The sequence below is a fragment of the Notamacropus eugenii genome, chromosome 1 (genome assembly GCF_028372415.1).
Source record: "Notamacropus eugenii isolate mMacEug1 chromosome 1, mMacEug1.pri_v2, whole genome shotgun sequence".
In the NCBI taxonomy this organism is placed as follows: domain Eukaryota; kingdom Metazoa; phylum Chordata; class Mammalia; order Diprotodontia; family Macropodidae; genus Notamacropus; species Notamacropus eugenii.
In genome coordinates this window covers 590,971,310-590,990,434 of record NC_092872.1, presented here as the reverse complement: position 1 = coordinate 590,990,434, position 19,125 = coordinate 590,971,310, and the positions used below count along the sequence as shown (strand labels likewise).

Here is a 19,125-nt window from a genome sequence, read left to right as displayed (position 1 = left end):
GATGAGAATGCACAATAGAACTATAGGAGAAAAAGTGTGGTTACTGATCTAGAGCTAGACATTCTGGAGACTGATGTGGGTCTTAGGAAGCATTGCTAGCAATACGCATAAGTGAGGTCTTAGAATTCCAGTTGAGTTGTAAGATGGTGCTGTTAAGGTACTAAACTCAGGAAGCATTGCTAGCAATACGCATAAGTGAGGTCTTAGAATTCCAGTTGAGTTGTAAGATGGTGCTGTTAAGGTACTAAACTCATCATGCCAACAAATTTGGAAAACTCAACAGTGGCCACTGGTTTGGAAAAGGTCAGAAGGGCAATGCCAAGAAATTTTCGAATACCTGAACAATGATGCTCATTTCACATGCCAGCAAGGTTATGTTTAAGATTCTGCATTCTAGGTTTTGCAATGTGAACTGAGAATTTCCAGAAGAACTGGGTGGTTTTTGAAGAGACAGATGAACTAGAGACCAAATTCCCAACATTTACTGGGCTATGGAGAAAATAAAAACATCTTTTGCTTCACTGACTACAGTAAAGCTTTTGACTGGGTGGATCACAATAAAATATGCAAGTCCTCAAAGAGATGGGAGTACCAGATTATCTTGTCTTCTGAGGAGCCTTTATGCAAATCAAGAAGAAAGAACTGAACAAGGAACAACTGTTGGTTTAAGATTGGAAAAGGAGTACAGCAAGGCATCATATTGTCACCTTATTTACTAAGCTCATATTCAGAGTACCTCATGCAAAATGCCAGCCTGGATGAATTAAAAGCTGAATTAAGGTTGCTGGGAGAAATGTCAGTAATCTCAGATATGCAGATGATACTACTCTGGTGGCAGAAAGTGAGGAGGAATTCAGAAGCTTCTTGATAAAGGTGAAAGAAAATGTTGTAAAAGCTGGCTTGAAGCTTAACGTGAAAAAAATGGCTACAAACAAACCCTGCCCAAACCAACCAAGATCTTGACAACCAGTCCCATCCCTTCCTGGCAAATAGAGGGAGAAGAAATGGAAGCAATAGGGGAAGAGGGGGAAGGTGAGAGGGAAAGAGTGAACCTTATTCTTATCACATTTGGCTTAAGGAGAGAATAATATGCACACTCATTTTGGTATGAAAATCTATCTTACACTACAGAAAGTAGGGGGGAAAGGGATAAGGGGAGGTAATAGAAGGGAAGGCAAATGAAAGGCGGGGATAATTATAAGTAAACCCTTTTGAGGAGGGACAGGGTCAAAAGAAAGACTAGAATAAATGGGGGGCAGGATAGGATGGAGGGAAATATAATTAGTCTTTCACAATATGACTGTTATGGAAGTGTTTTGCATAACTACACATGTATAACTATATCGAATTGCTTACCTTCTCAGTGGAGATGGGTGGGGAGGGAGGAAGGGAAAGAAGTTGGAACTCAGAGTTTTAAAAATGAATGTTAAAAATTGTTTTTACATACTGTTCGGCCTAGGGGCTGATGGGCTACCCGAGTCTTACCTTTCACCTTCGCAGGTCTTCGGTGGCCAACCAGATAAACGTATTGAGAGAAGAGACTTTCCAGAGTCGAACAAGGGTTAGGCTTTATTCAGGGTCTTGGTTACATGTGCAGGGTGAATTCTTCCTCAGGAGAGAGGAATCCTCCTCCTCCCAAGGAGGCAAAGATCGTACAGCAAGAGAATGGGCGTGGGAGAGGGGAGGGACCCTCTGCCCTCTAAGGGCCCCTCAGCGCAAAGAGCGCCTTTAGGCTTTCCTGACCCTACTTAAGCTCTCCCGCTGCATAGTTTGCACGTGAATACCGGGCGTGCTCTCAGCCTTTAGCTAGTCAACAACAGGTATGCTCAGACCCCAGGCCAATCTCAAGGGTGTGATGCTGTCCCTAGCATGTATCCCACGGAGAAGAGGCAGAGATGCACGAGATAGCCCGTGTCTCACGCCTCAATTCCCAGCTATTCCCTGGGGGGCCTCATGAGAACTCTAAGGTTTAGAAGTCCTCACCTTTACCTGCCCGAGACTGTCCACATGAAACTGAGCTTACACCCCCAACAACATACAACTGGGAAATATGATATACAGGCAGTGGGGCATAGAAATCTATCTTGCCCTACAAGAAAACAGAGGGGATGGGGATAAGAGAAGGAGGGGTGTGATAGAAGGGAGGGCAGATTCAAGGAAGGGGTAATTAGAATGCATAGTGCCTTGGGGTGGTTGGAAGGGAGAGATGGGGAGAAAATTTGAAACTCAAAATCTTTGGAAGTGAATGTTGAAAACTAAAAATAAATTAATTAAAATTCAGTTAAAGTGTGAAAAAAAGAAATGGAAGCAATGTCAGAGTTTATATCCTTGGGCTCAAAAATCACTACAGATGGCCAGTGTAGCCATAAAATTAAAAGATGCTTAGTCCTTGAATGGAAGACTATGGAAAATCTGGACAGCATACCGAAAAACAGAGACATCATCTTGCTGACAAACATTCGTATAGAGTTACAATTTTTCCAGTAGCAATGTGTGGTTGAGAGTTGGATTGAAAGAAAGACTGAGCACCATAGAACTGAAGCTTTTGAACCGTGGTGCTGGAGAAGACTTTTGAGAATTCCTTGGCTAGAAAGGAGATCAAATCGTTGAAGCTATTTACTGAAAGGTCAGATACTGAAGTTGAAGCTTAAATACTTTAGCCACATAATGAGAATGCAGAACTCATTGGAAAAGACCCTGATGTTGGGAAAGATGGAAGGCAGAAGGAGAAGGGATCGGCAGTGGATGAGATGAGTAGATAGTGTTATGGAAACAATGTGCATAAACTTGGACAGACTTTGAGAGATAGTGGAGGATAGAAGGCCTGGTGCATGCTACGGTCCCATGGGGTCACAAAGAGTTGGATATGACTGAACTACTGAAAAACAACCTTGCATTATGCTTATTTGTGTATCTATCTTATTTTCCATATTGGTTTGCAAACTCTCTGAGGGGTGGGATCATGTTGTTTTTCATTCTTATATGTACTAGACCCTGTGCTTTGTATATAACTGGTGTTTAGTGTTGTAATTGAATTAAATATTCATGGTCTAGCATTGAATCCATTAATGGAAGATAGAATTTGAGCCAGAAGAGACCTATGAGATCATCCAGTAAAACTTATTTTATATATGAGGAAACCAAGGCCCATAAAGACTGACTACATTTTCCAGAGTAAATTAACCATTAAAGCTGGAACTGTAACCTATGAACCTATGACTAGCTGTAGAACCACCAGTGTTCTTTTTTTTCTGCATATTCAGTTAGAAGTTGTGTTGGAAAAAATTGTTTTATCAATTCTTGATTCTTATTACAGGGTGATTCTGGTTTAATACCTCGAATTTGTGAAGGTTTGTTCAGTCGTATAAATGCAGCTACAAAATGGGATGAAGCATCTTTTCGAACTGAAGTCAGGTGAGTTTTGTTTAGGCTGGATTTCTAGATTAAGATGGTCCCTTTCTTAGCAAGTCCACTTTTATTCATCCTTTTTAACTATACCTTCACCTGAAAGGGCTTATGATTACAGAGAGACCCTGTCCTATCTTTCACTCCCCAAACCCCATATTTACTGTGGCTTCTTAGAAGAAGCACTCAGGATAGCTTTAGTTTATCTGAAATTTAGATGCATTAATGTATAAGACACCTAGTAGTAACATGAATGAGTTGTCTCTCCCTAATGGTCTAAATAAAAAAAATGAAGAAGAAATGGAGTCTTCATACTTTGTTTCTGTTTATTTCTTGTGTCTGTTCCCACAAACCCTTAGAAAAAACCAGAAGGGTCATGTTATGCAAGACTAGATTTTTTTTCCCCTGTGGAGCTGGGAAATAGAGAAACTTTTTCTTCTGAATAAATTTTTATTGATGACCTTTGTTTTTTAAATCACATATATTCCCCAACATAAATCCTTCAGCCTCCTCCAAAAGAGCTATTCCTTATACTAAATAACAAAAAAGAGGGAAAAAAATGCCTAGCAAAACTAACCAACACATCAAAAAGTCTGACATTGTTTGCAGTGTTCCACAGCCATTAGTCCCTACTTCTGTAAATGAAATGGGAAAGAAGCTTTTCAAATCTTTTCTTTGGGACCATGCTTAATCATTATAGTTTTTACAACATTCAGGTTTGTCAGTCAGCTATTACTTATTAAGTGCCTGCTATGGGACAAGCACTTTTTTGCTAAGCTCCAGGCAAAAGAGAAAAGCAGAAAATCAATTCCTGCTGTCAAGGACCTCATAGTCTGATGGGGGAGTTAAGAGCATGAAAGGTGCATGAAAGCAACTTTATACTAACAGATCTATACAAAATAAATTGGAGATAGTCTTAGAGGGGAGGCATTAAGATTAAAGAGAACAGGGAACTTTAGCTGATACTTAAAGGAAGCCAGGTGTTAGTAATAAGGAGGGAGAGTAATCTAGGCATAGGGGACAATCAGGGAAAACACTCCAAAATCAGGGGATGTGAATGTTATGTTGAGGAACAGCAAGGAGACCAGTGTCACTGGAATGGTAGGGAGAGTCCAGGTTATGAAGGACCTTAACACCCAAGGAAAGGGTTTTATATTTGATCTCGGAGATAATAAGGAACATGTGGAGTTTGTTGAATGTGGGAGGTGGTGTGGTGTGTGTGGTTTGGTCAGACGTGCACTTTTAGAAAGATTAGAATGTTCTTTCATTCACATTGCTGTAGTTTTATGTATGTTTCCTGGTTCTGTTTACTTTGCATCAGTTCAGATCAGTCTTCCTTTGCTTCTTTGTAGTAACAGTTCAGTTGTATTCGTAATTATGACTATAACTGCAGCTTATTTAGACCTTTCCAAATGGATGAGTATCTGCTTTGTCTCTGGGTCTTTGCTGCTTCAAAGTATTGCTCTAAATAATTTAAGTATTTATTTTCATTTTTATAATTTTTTCACTGACTTCAAGTATTTGCCATCTTTGGATCACAGGGTAAAGCCATTTTAATCATTTTACCAGTAATTACATATTACTTTCTAAAATGGTTGTATCAGTTTATAGATGTGACAACAATAGATTAGTTTCCACAACTCCTGACCATCATTTTTTCTAATCTTTTTATTTTCTTAGCTAATTTGCTGAGTATGAGTTGAAACTTCTGGGTTGTTTTGATTTTAATTTTTCTTATTAGTACTTTGAAGTATTCTTTAATATGGTTAATAGTTTGTGATTCTTTTGTCAACTGTTCATTTATATTGAGGAATGAGAGAAGAAATTCTTAAATAGATAGTGGCTGTGAAAAGGGTAGGGGAAAGCCAGTCTATGGGATTTTCAGAAGAAAAAGGGAATGATGGGAATTCTGCTCATGGCTAAGATGTGTCCCTGGGCTAGCATTAGTGGGAATCCTTAGTATTTGACAGCTCTTTACCTTGAGAATCAATAAAGCCCCTATAGTCTCTTATGACTTATTCCCATGTCTTACTATCTTTCCTTACAAGTACATTGTTCCCCTACCCTTTCCCCTTACAATATTAACTTAGAGCTGAGCACATGTCACTGGGGAAAGGGGATGTTTACAAACTCACCTATAGTAGTTAGATTCTTTAATATTTCCCTTTAGGTCAATTAGAGACTTTTGTAGGATTTGCTAGAGAACCTGAGTCCTATGTTATAATATAATTTCCAGTGAACATGCCTTTTAGTTTTTAAAGCCACTGACATAAACTTTTGGAACCCAGTTTGTATGTGAGTTGGGTGGAGCCTTTCTGAATTGGTTTTGTGTGATACTGTCAACTGTATCCTCGGAATCCTCTAGCTTCCTTTCACAGATAGTTTGCTCTTCTGCTAATTTGTGATAGTTGAGGAAAACAAAACTTCTTATCTTTTTAATGAGTTGCCTAGACAGCATCTATTCCACCTAAATATAAACTAATTAGATGAGTGTATTTAGTATAGGGAAATTACCCCAGAAAGGTGAGTCTTTGGCTTCTAAGTGTGAATATGTTACACTCCTACTGTGGCTTTGATCCTCATGTGAATAAATGTAAGTTTTCTATTTTTGGCAAGAAAATTACAAATTCATTCTGTATTCACTTTATGTTCCCCAATTAGAGTTCAAATTTATATACATTAAAAAATATTGAAATGTAAATTAATTTAAATTCAATTTTTTTTAGCTACCTTGAGATCTATAACGAACGTGTGAGAGATCTACTTAGGCGGAAGTCATCAAAAACCTACAATTTGAGAGTTCGGGAGCATCCCAAAGAAGGACCTTATGTTGAGGGTAAGAACATATATTTTATAGCTCTCTGCTTTATGGTATTAGGGTAAGGTTTTAGAAAAGTGTTGCTGATAAAAGAAAAATAGTATGGCACAAGTAGATTTTTGGTCTTTTCACACTTGAAATGTATAAATTCTTATATACTTATTTAAGACAAAACTACCCAACCAAATTATGGATCCCAGGGCTATAGTGGAGCGTTCTGCTTTGGAGTCAGAGGATCTGAGTTCAGATCCTGCCTCTAATACTAGCTGTGTGGCCATAGTCAAGTCACAAGGTCTTTCTGGGTTTCGTTTTCTTCCTCTGAGGTCTCATTCAGCTCTCCATTTATGATCTGTATTTCTTCTCATACACTCTCCATTCCAACCCATTTGGCCTACTTTCTCTTTCCTATCCTCAGTGTTCCTATCTCATGTCTCCTATCCTCTGTGCCTGAAATGTTTTCCCTTCACTTTTTTTTCTCTCCTACTTTTTTGGAATCCTCAGCCCCCTTAAATTCTCAGCTCCACATTCCACACTATATCTTTTATGATTACCCCAACTTTCAGTAGTTTTTGGCTTCTCTCCCCCATTTACATTATATTTACTTAAGTATGTACAGTTTTTCCCCCTCTAATAGAATATATACTTTTTAAAAATTTTTAATTAATTTTTTGTTTTCAACATTTAGTTCCATAAGCTTTTGAGTTTTAAATTTTCTCCAACTCCCTCCCCTCCCCAAGATGGTATGCATTCTGATATGGGCTCTACATATACATTCATAGTAGACATATTTTCACATTAGTTATATTGTAAAAAAGAATTAGAACTAGAAAGAATTAGAATTAGAATGGGATGAACCATGAGAAAGAAGAAAAAACAAAACAAAAAAAGAGAGAGCAAATAGTCTGCTTTGATCTGTATTCAGACTTCATAGTTCTTTCTCTGGATGTCAATAACATTTTCCTTCATGAGTCTTTTGGCGTTGTCTTAGATCCTTGCATTGCTTTAGACCTGCTGAGTGTGTCAAAGTTAGTCATCTCACAATGTGTCTGTTACTGTGTACGATGTTCTCCTGGTTCTTCTCATTTCACTCAGCATCAGTTCGTATAAGTCTTTCCAGGTTTTTCTGAAATTCACCTGCTCATCATTTCTTATGGTACAATAGTATTCCATTCCGTTCATATACCACAACTTGTTCAGCCGTTCCCCACTTGGTGGGCATCCCCTCAATTTCCAGTTCTTCGCTACCACAAAAAGAGCTGCTATAAATGTTTTTGTACATGTGGGTCCTTTTCCCATTTTTATGATCTCTTTGGAATACAGCTCTAGAAGTGTTAGAATATCTACTTCTTGAGGGCAGGTGTGGTTTCATTTTTGCTCCTTGTAAGGGCACATGGTAGGTGCTTGATAAATGCATATTGAATTGAATCTTGTGAAATGATTCTTTGAAATGTTAGTTTTTAAAGCCCTTATTTATGTATTAAGCAAAACTTCCCCTGGTTTGAAGAGCCATGTGAAGATTAATTTACAAATGTTTTCATACAGGCTAAGTAATCCCTGCTTTGTGCTACAGTTAAAGCTATTATTGTTTTTCTTGAAGTAGAGTTGCCTGCTCTCTCTCTATTTATTAACCCAATGACACATAATGATAATAAAGAGATTCTTAGAGTACTTAGCTTTGAAAGACATTTGTAGTATAGACTGTGAGTATATGTAAAGAGATATTTATGCTTTCCATTTAAAAAAATTTAGTGGCGAGATTAAATGTGTAAATACGATCTCTATTGCTCTATCATTTTCCAAAAAGTGAATTTTTATTAAGTGAGTATGCTTATAGTAGTTTATATATGAATGAGAGGGACCAAAGACTTGTGGATTGCACATAAACTCATATCTCTGTATGGCAAACACTGTCTTTGTGGAAGGAATGTGTAGGTGCTGGACAAGGCAAGCTCCACTTAATTTCCATGAAAATGAAATAGATTTTATTTTGTAGACAGGAAATGACTGATTATTGTAGAAATTACCCCTGAACCATCTGCCAATTGCAGTCTTATCAATGAGTCATCTAAATATAAGCTAAATAACTAAAACCAGAATAAGTAAAAATATAAGAAGGGATAACAATAAGAAAAAGATGATGTAGGATTGAAACACCAAAACTTTAAAATAATTTAACAACTAATTGAAAATAAAAAATGGGAAGTGGACCATATAAATAGCATAAACACTGAATATAATAATTTTGTCACCAAATTTGTTCACAGTTAATTGTCACAATAAGGAGATCAAGAGAGCCTAAAGGACTTCTGAAGAGTGGGGATGGTTTCATTCCTTGCATTTGTGTCCTGAATGCCTACCACAGTCCCTTCTGAGGTGCTTAGTAAAGTTTATTGATTGATTGTCACGAATAATCTGGCTTACTTGCCAGCTAGAGAACTAATTTGTTAAATTGTACAAAGTAAATGATTATGAACAAGGCACTGTAAAGCAAAGAGAAACACTGAAAGGTAAAACCAATTTAAAGAAATATTAACAGGACATCCAGTTAAACAAACTCATTCCAAGAGTGTTCAGAGTCTACAAACGGAAATAAAATGTAAAGAATTTGCAAAGATCATTATAACAGACTTTTTTTGTCCATCAAATATAGTGGAACCCCCATACTTGGATTCTTAACTTCGTAGTCCTAGATGTCAGTCTAATGAAATACATTTATTAAACACTTAGCAGTATGCCAGGCATTGTGCTAGGTGCTGGGGATAAAGGCAAAAATGGTGCTTGCCTTTGAGGAGCTCACCTTCATATGGGGGAGGAATTAAGCATATAAAAGCTATACACAGAATAGATGGATGATAATCTCAATAGAAGGGACTACCAGCAAGGTGGACCTGGAAAGACCTCCTTTTAGAAGGTGTGAGTTGAATTTTGAAGGAAGCTAGGGAAACTAATAGGTGGAGGTGAGGAGGTAGAGCATTTTAGGCATGGGAAATAACCAATGCAAATTGTGTGTGAGGAAATGCAAGTAGGCCAGGGTCACTTAATTCTAGAGGATTTGGAGGGGAGGAAAGTGTAAGAAGACCAGAGACATTGGAACTAACCATGTTATGAAGAACTTTATCTTTGATCCTAGAGATAATAGTGATCTGACAGATTAGATTGAACAGTGGGGTGACATGGTCAGACTTGCACTTTGGGACAATCACTTTGGCATCTGAAAGGAGGGTGGATTAGAGTGGTCAGAGACTTGAGGTAGAAAGATCAATTAGAAGGCTATTTCTATAGTCTAGGTGAGAGGTGATAAAAGGCTGGTGGTGGCTGTATGAGTGCTTTTGCAAGCAATCTCTAACGGTGAGGCAGAGCTTTAAAACTTCACAATTAACCAAGACATAGAGAGAATGTGAGATATTAATATGCTTATTGTTTGTTGATTTTAGTCAAAACAAAACAAAAACCACATCACCTTCCAGGCTCTTTTAGATAAGGTATCTCATTTTTAAATCAAAACCATTCAGGTTTTTTTTAGAAGATATAATAATAGCTGTGTTGACTGCTCTAATAAAAACAAATTGCCATAAGGAAGGTTGATGTATATTCACCCAAGAAAGCATGGTCTAGATTGAAAGTGATTTCCTGTGAATGATGAGGTCCTCCAGACTCATCTGTTTTTGGATCACATTGTACTTTTTGTAATAAGCCCCAGAATGTTACAGTGCCTCCTGACAGATATCTGTAATCACTTAAAAGGAGTTTGGTCAATTCATTCACTCTGGAGAGTCCAAGAGGCTGAAAAGGTTTTGTTGCCCAGATTTTGACACACATTTGGATGGACACTCTTTGTCTATTAGTATATATATTTGGAAAAGACAGTGCAGATGGACAGTGAGTTGAACAGATAGAAGTTTCTTTTGTGAATTTGCAAAACTTCTTCATTGATCCCTAGCCTTTCTACTAGCTTTTTAATACTCCTAACTTTCTACTAAGATTGCTATATGAAAACAAGCCATGAAATACAGCTGACTCCAAAGAGCTACTAGACAATGGCAACAGAGAGGCTTGTATGGTGAGTGTGCACAGATAGCAACATGGAACCAGTGTGGAACTCCAAAGAAAAAAGCCATTAAAGATGTCATCAAGGAATTATACTATAGGAAAAGAAGATGGACTAGTCATGTGTAAAGAGATTGATGGCAGGTAGAAAGCCAGAGTGATCCACTGGTACCATTGCAATGTCAAGAAGAATCAAGGAAGGCCTCCAAAACACTAGGTTGACCTTCTGGTGAACTTGTGGGAGGGCACAAATAAGATTCATAGTGGATGGGCAGCCACAGTTGGGTCATGCAGGAGGAAACTCTCAAATCTGTTTTATTACAGATAATTTTAGAGTACTGAATATACTTCAATGGGTTCATAATCTCATTTTTATGGCTACTCCTTCAAATGGTACAGATTGCAAATTACTCTTACACTCTCATCCTGTAGCTATTGTCCAGTCTACCCAGTATACTGAGGAGCTTTCTTCTGGGAGCATATGATTGTAGATTTAGAGTCCTTTTATAGAAGAGGAAACTGAGGCTCAAAGAATTGAAATCAAGTGTCTGAGGTTATATAGCTTACTGGCAGAGATGGGGCTTGGTGATCCTTTCTATTTAGTATTTTTTTTTCCTCAATTACATGTAAAAACAATTTTTAACATTCCATTTTAGAACTTTGAGTTCCAAATTCTCTCCCTTCCTCCCTCTCCAATCCCTCTCAGTGAGAAGGCAAGCAATTTCATGGGTATACATGTATAGTCATGCAAAACATATCCGTAGTAGTTATATTGTAAAAGAAAACAGTCACAAAAAAAAAGCTCAAGAAAAATAAAATTTTAAAAAGTGTTCTTCAGTCTCTATATTTATATACCATCAGTTCTTTCTCTGGAAATGGATAGCATTTTTCATCATGAGTCCTTCAGAGATGTCTTGGATTTTTTGTATTGCTGAGAATAGTTAAGTCATTCACATCTGATCGTCTTACAATATTGCTATAACTTTGTACACTAGATATTTCTCTTTGCATCAGTCTTTGCAAGACTTTTAAGGTTTTTCTGAGAGCATCCTCTCATCATATCTTATAGTACAATAATATTCCATCATAATCACATACCACAACTTCATCAGCCATTTCCCATTTGTTGGGCATCCCCTCAGCCTCTAATTCTTTATCTCCCAGAAGTGAGCTGCTACAAATATTTTTGTACATATAGGTCCTTTTCCTTTTTGTTTTTTTATCTCTTTTGGGATATAGACCTAGTAGTGGTATTGTTGTTTTTTATAATTTTTATATAGTTTTATAGCCCTTTGGGCTTAATTCCAAATTGCTCTGCAGAATGGTTGAATCACTTCACAATTCCAACAGTGCATTAATGTCTCAATTTTCCCACATCCCCTCTAACAGTTGTCTTTTACTTTTCTGTCCTATTAGCCAGTCTAATAGGTGTGAGGTAGTATAACCCTCAGAATTATTTTAATTTGCATTTTTCCAATTAATAGTGAGGTAAGAGGTTTTTTTTTTATGTGTCTTATAGAGAGCTTTGATTACTTCATCCGAAGTATCATTTGATCATTTATCAATTTGGGAATGACTTATTTTTTTAAATTTGACCCAGTTCTCTTTATGTTTGAGAAATAAGGCCTTTGTTGGAGAAACTTGCTTCAAAAATTTTTTTCACAGTTATTATTGCTATTTGCCTCTATCCTATTCCCCTCATTTATTCTATTCTCCTTTCACTCTGTCCCTTGTCAAAACTGTTTTGCTTGTGACTACTCCCCCAACATGCCCTCCCTTCTATCACCTCCCTTCTATCACTCCCCCTCTCATCCCCTTCCCCTCTTACTTTCCTGTAGGGTAAGAGAGATGGATTTCTATACCCAACTGAGTGTGTATGTTATTCCCACTGAGCCAATTCTGATGAGGTTCACTCACTTCCCCCCCTCCCCCCTCTTCCCCTCCACTGTAAAAGCTATTTCTTGCCTCTTTTATGTAAGATAATTTACCCTGTTCCACATCTCTCTTTCTCTTTCTCACAGTACATTCCTCTCTCACTCAGTTTTATTTTTTAGATATCATCCCTTCATATTCAACTCACAACTGTGCCCTCTGTCTGTATATATTCCTTCTAACTACCCTAATAACGAGAAAGGGCTTGTGAGTTCCCAATATCATCTTCCTAACGTTATGAAGTCCCTTATGCTTTCCCTTTCCTGTTTCCCTTTGATGATCCTTTCCTTCCAGATCTAGTATACTTTCTCCTATACCACGGTGCTGTCTATTACTTGATGATTCCTCATTCTCAATAAAGTATAAACATATGGACATTTTTTTTTGTAAGCTGCATTTGTTTTTTTCTTTATAATTTTCTAGTTTTAGAATACCATATAACGCATGACTAGTAATAGTAACAAGATTATGCTTTTGCATTTAAAAAAGCAAATAGTACTCTTATTGGACTGCTTATTGCCACAATTGTATGGTATGTAATAGATGTAAACATGTATTTAATTTAATGGAAATTGCAAAGATCTCTTTTTGTTTTTAAATTGGTTTTTGTACTTCAGACTTGTCAAAACATTTAGTACAGAATTACAATGATGTAGAAGAACTTATGGATGCAGGAAATATAAATCGAACCACTGCCACGACGGGAATGAATGATGTTAGCAGCAGGTCTCATGCCATTTTCACCATCAACTTCACTCAGGTAAAGAGAACTAAGGGCCCTTCAATCAGCAAATGCACTTCCTGAATTTCTGGTGTCTAGTTCTTGATGAGCAACATATGAGAACTAATTATTACTTTTTCCCGGAGTAAGAGGCAGGCAAATGTGGCTGAATATTGTTGTTGTTTTTTTTTTTTAAGAATAGAGTGTATGGTAGTTGTAGTTTCTCTAGAGTTACGGTTGGAGTAGTTTGAGGTGTCTTGAGGTATACCCTTAAGAAGTACTTAGCAGACTTCAGTTGTATATTAGACTTAAAAACTTGTTCATGGGCTTAATTAAGCAAAAGTTTTCATTCTTGTGAACTCTGTGGGAGATAACAGATTTTGAGTCAAGTCAGCTGGAAACCAATGTGAATAATTGTGTCAAGGTCCATTATCACCCCATGGATTTCCCCTGACAAACTTGATTATGATTGTTTGAATGATATGAAAGGAGAAACGAACATTTATAAGTACTAATGCAAAAAATTAATTGTAACCAACAGCCAAGTGTTGAATATATATGGAAATTATTACAATTAAAATTCATTTTAATACTTAGACCAACAAAGCAGGCTCACACCTGAAGGAGCTGCTGGAATTTCTTAGGAGTAGATAATTCTTCCATTCATGGAGATCGCATCTCAACTCTGTCATAGTAGATGGTCTTCATGAAGTGTGATGCTAAATATATTCATCAGGTGATGGTGATGAGCCTCGGCTGGTCTTTTGCTGATAGTTATACAGTTTTTCACCAGGGGCAGCCTCAAACCTCTTTCTAGGTAGATGTTGGTAAGACTTGCCAATTTATACTTCACTAGTGTAGCTTTTTAAGAACAAGGGCTCATCTACGCACTCTGAGGCATCTAGTATAAGACTTTAGTGGAGGATAGAGCAGATATTCTTCAAAAGTCCAAAGTATTCAGAGAGAAAAACTGGGATCTAGCATTTAAATCTTTAGAGAGATGGAAAATGGAAATAATACTGGAAAGACTTTTGGAGTCAGTAGAGAACTGGATTCAAATCTCACCTCTGATACTTACTAGCTGTTAGCCTCAGTTTTTTTATCTGGAAATATTGATAATCTTTAAAATTTAAAATTTAACAAAGTCCATAGTGCCTTATAGGGTTGTTGTGAGGATCAAATGAGATAACACAGATAAAGTACAAGGAAAACCTTAAGAGCCTTTATAAAGTCAGTTAAGTGGAAATGATAAATGGAGAATAAAATACGTAATGTATTTTAAACATCAAAGTAGTCTTTATGTTTTAATTCTAATTTGGAAAAAAAAAACATTCTTAGCTACTTATGGTAATGCATCCTTGTAGTTCTTGCTTTTGGGAGGCTCAGGTTAGTGGATCACTTGAGTTTTGGATTTGAGCTAAAGCTGATCAGGTGTCTGCACTGTCTGGCACCAATTTGTTAAGCCCCTGGTAACAGAGGACCACCAGGCTGCCTAAGGAGGATTGATCTAGCTTAGGGAAGAAAAAAAAATACAACACTAAAAAGCTTCTCTGCCTATCAGCAATGGGGTCTGTCCTTGAGTAACTGCTGTGCTTTCAGCCTGTTCAAGATAGGAAGACCCAGTCTCAAAAAAAATGTCTATGAATACTTCACAACTCAGAGAAAATGAAAAATTTTCTCATGTACAGTTAAAACCGGTGGTGTTTTTGTCAATTCAAGTCTTAAGTCTTCATTCTTTGATTTGATGTACTCTGCGACATGTTTGCATATCTCTACTCAGTGCCTGATTGTGGCACCTTGATTTCTAGTTTCAAATACTTATAAATTCTTTCCACTTTATCTTTCTGCTTTATTGGTTTTATTTTTCTTTTTGAGTAAAGAGAACAATAATCATTCATCCTTCTAAGTATGTTTCTTTTTTAATGCTTTACAGAGAGAATTCTGTTTGTTCAGGTGCAAGTTGGAATAGATGGCTTTTGAGGTCAATTTCAACCTTGATATTATCTAAAACTGTGATTAGTTTCTTAATGATCTATTTTAGGCATTAGGAAAAATTATATATTTTTTTTACCAGATGTATCACCAAGGCAATATTCACAGCACTGATGGTAACTATGAATATGCCAGAGTAGTTCTCAATCACAAAGTATTACAGACTTTCCACATAGAAGGCAGAAGAAAAACATTTATTCAGACACAAGAAAGCCAAACCTCAGAACCAGAAAGCAAAATCAGTCATAGTAGCCAAGAAGTCGATATACATTATCCCTACAGGGGGCAAAGTCATTCCCAAGGCCTTCCCACAAACAAACACTCAGAAGCCTAGGTGTGTCTGCTTGCCTATGTCCTTCCCAGCTCTGACTAGCCTGACCAACTTCCTCCCAGCTCTGCTTCACCCTTCCTGTTCTACATGTTCAGCAAGCTCCTCCTACCACATGTGACTTAGGCTTCCATGTGATTTAAGCTGGTCATGTGAATCTATTAATGAATGGAAAAGATTTTCCCATTTAAATTACCATTACATTTGATCCCAAGATCTTTTGTATTTTCATTCCATAGGTTGGTGGGGCAGCTGGTATGAGCAGAATTATAACAGGAATAACAGAAAATAAGCATGTAAAATATTATCTTAGGCACCTGGTGTCAACAGAACTTTACAATAGTATAACAGGGATCACACAAAACAAGCACATCAAACAATATCTTAGGGTGGGGCTTGAGCACAAGCACCTCATAGATCCTCCCCCTTAGAATGAATGGGGCCCAAAATCTTGGGGTAAGGGGTAAAGGTCTCTTCTTCTGTAGCCACTTCCTGCTGAGATTGGACATAGAGCTGTCCCTGCCCCGAGAGGTCCCCTTTGAGAGAGCAGTTCTTTAGGTGCATCCGGAGCTCCGTTGACACCAGTTCCAGGTGTGACATCACAGTCGTGGACAAGGGGTGACATCCAGCTTAAGTGATTAGGCATCTGCTGGTGGAGGGTACTAAACCTGCAGAAAACAAGTCTAGCAAACAAGTTTAACAAGACAAAATGTCAAATAGAAACAAGGAGACAATGATCCGAAGCAAGGTAGATATCAATCAGGTCAGCCACGCTTTTGGAGTCCATGAACCCACTATCGTAGCCTCATTCACAGTAGAATACATATATGTATGTGTATAATGTATGAGTTAAGGGTACTATTTGGTAATCATCTTCTTCTGAATAAACAGCAGTTACAGTATTATCTTTCCCATGCACTATAATTTCCTCAGCCTTTGGAACATCATCTGGTAGAACCCAATTCTTCAGTTCCTCTGCTAGTTATTTTGGAATGAGAGTCAGTTTCCACAAGGGGTGTTGTTTTACAAGGAATAATAATCACTTGGACTATTCTGTCATTTTTACAAAACTGTATGCGTTCTTCATCTAAATTTTGGAATATCACAATAATTTCTCCTTGATAATTAGAATCTATCACTCCTGCCAATATATGTATTCCTAGAATTGCTAATCCAGATTTAGGTAATCTGTCCAAAATGGTTTTGGGGGATCCTCATACATATTCCAGTAGATATTTTTCTTATTTCTTTTCTATCTAAAGTGCTTTAAACAATGTAAATCATATCCTGCTGAACCAGGTGTCCCGGGACGTAGTGCTGGGGCATCTGGCCTCACAGTCCGTTACTCAATATTTGGGATCTTATATGTTGTTCTCTAATTTGCAGATTTGGGGCCATCATTGTGGCTAGAGGTGTACTTCTCCTAATGGTCTATTATTCAAATTATGCAAAACAGTGAACAAATTCTCTTTCCAATGTTGATAAGAATGACTAGAACTGAACTTCCTTAGCTGCTGTTTCAATAATCCATTCATTCTTTCAATTAAGCCAGACACTTGTGGATAATATGGAATATGATGTATCCATTCTCTGTCGTCTAATACACAATATCTCTTCATTTCCTTACCTTTGAAATGTGACCCATTGTCCCTTTGGATCTGCATTGGGGTTCCATATTATAGACATGATATCTAGAGTTTTACAGGTGTTTTTCTGGGGCACATTCTTATAGGGACAAGTCACTAATACACTTGAACAGGTGTCAACAAAAGTACATATAAATGTACATCCTTTATCTTGGGATAAGGGTCCAATATAATCTACTTGCCAGATTAGAGCTGGTACTTTTCCTCTTGCTATCTCTCCAGTTACTACCTGAGGAACAGCATGTTCACTTTCTAAAGTCCACCTAGTACATGGGCTATAGGTTACTGCTTTCCAGTGCCTTTTGTGGCCCAAATATTTTGCTGTCCCATCAGTAAACCATGCATGTCCCTTTTGTTCTTCAGTTAATCCATCATATCCCTCATTCCATTTTACCAAGGACTGTCCCACCTGTTACTCTGCTTTGGGAGGTGTGTCATTTCTTACAGTATCTATGTGTGCTGTAGATTTGTGTAAAGCAGAAACTCCCCTTTTGCCTGCTTTAGATCTATTTTGAATATACCATTTCCTTTTAATTATACTAGCCTCTTGAACATGTCTTATTGTGTGAGAAACTGTAGTACCCATTACTCAGGATTCCAGGCCTTAATATTATCTCATGGCCCAAAGTCAGTTGTTGAGTCTCTACCAAAGCCCAATATGCAGCTAACAACTACTTTTCAAAAGGGGTATATTGAATTCCAGAGGAAGGCAATTTCCTAAACCAAAATCCTAAGGGTACATTTTGGCTTTGTTGTTTCTGCCATAAACTCCAGTTTGCGTCTTCATCCTGTACAATCAATCATTTGTAATTCCACCAGGCCACTTTGCATAGGCCGTAAGTCTAGGGCCAATTGTATAGCAGCCTTTGCTTCTTCAAAAGCTTTACTCAAATCCCCAATCAAAATGATATTTTTTCCTAGTAATTTTATATAAGGATTTCAAAATTTGTCCTAGATGCGGTACGTGATATTGCCAATGTCCAAATAATCCTATAAGCTTTTGGGTCTCTTTCTTTTTTATGGGGATAGGAAAATCCTAAATCTTTAGTCAAGCTTGTGGGAGAATCTCTCACAACCCCTGATTCCATTGTATATCCAAAAATTTTACAGTTTAAGCTGGCCCTTGAATCTTTGCAGGGTTAATTTCCCACCCTTTGCTTTTCATATGCTCAGTTAAAATTATCATACTCTTAACTTCTTTAACATTTTTTTCCCTGTATCATAATATCTTTGTGGTAGATAAGCTGTACACCAGGTAGCTCTAATTCATTTAAATGTTCAGCCATAATCCTATGACAAATAGTGGGGCTATGCAGATATCCTTGTGGCAAGTGTGTAAAAGCAATTATTGCCCCTGCCAAATGAAAGCAAATTGATCCTGTTGTTTAGAAGCTATTGAAATAGTAAAGAAAGCATTGACTAAATCAATAACTGTGAACCAAGTCCCGTCATATTTCTGGATCCTTTCTATTAAGGTAACAGTATGTGGAACAGCAGCATGCAAGGGAGGAGTCACTTTGTTTAGTTGTCTGTAATCCACTGTCATCCTCTATGTCCCATCTGACTTTCATACTGTCCAGACAGGACTATTCCATTGAGCAGTTGTAGGGATTAACACTTCTGCTTCAACATATTCCTTTATAGTATTGGTAATTTCATCTTGCCCACCTGGCATATGGTACTGCTTTAAAGTAATTACTTAAGAAAGTTTATATAAAGTGATTGGGTCAATTTTTATTTTACCCAATAAATCTGTATTAATTCCTGTCTTCCTTATTACAATCTGGTCTCTCCCCTCAGGTAAATTTAGAATCATACCTCTCAATATATCTATTCCAATGATGTATTCAGGAATGAGTACAATTACCACGGTATATTCTTAGGTAATTGTTCAATTTTCATTGTTAGTTTGACTTGTCTGACTGATATTTCAGCCTCTCCCAGTCCTGTGATGGTGATAGGAATTTCATATTTAAGCTTATCAGGGTTTCCATATATAATGGAGGGCTTGGCCCCAGTTAATGCCCTAGTTACAGTATTTGATCCATTTTTCCAATATGTGGTCAAATTGATATGGAATCTATCATCCCACCTGTGTATTTCTTTAATCTGAGCTGGGGCTTCGTCAATTTCCTTTTCTCTCTGAAGGTGTGATGAACTTGGATACAAGGGTTCAGAAGGATCTATAGGGGCAGTTCTTACTTATCTCTTCCATCTAGTATCAAGGCCCTTTTCT

The 19,125-nt window shown here is 37.4% G+C and overlaps 1 protein-coding gene across 29 annotated transcripts in view; it reads left to right on the top strand.

Annotated features, from left to right (window-relative positions):
- Positions 1-19,125, top strand: part of KIF16B (kinesin family member 16B) — a 550,717-nt gene that overhangs the window by 55,991 nt on the left and 475,601 nt on the right. For 28 of the 29 annotated variants that reach the window (XR_011972556.1, XR_011972554.1, XR_011972560.1 and 25 more), the window contains exons 5-7: positions 3,317-3,414; positions 6,132-6,241; positions 12,820-12,962. Coding sequence is in view for 16 of the 29 variants with exons in the window: in XM_072634507.1 (XP_072490608.1) it covers positions 3,317-3,414; positions 6,132-6,241; positions 12,820-12,962 (351 nt within the window). In the remaining 13 variants the exon portion in view is untranslated. Of the gene's footprint in view, positions 1-3,316; positions 3,415-6,131; positions 6,242-12,819; positions 12,963-19,125 lie in introns of those variants that run through there. The other variant, XM_072634496.1, reaches the window with a different exon arrangement.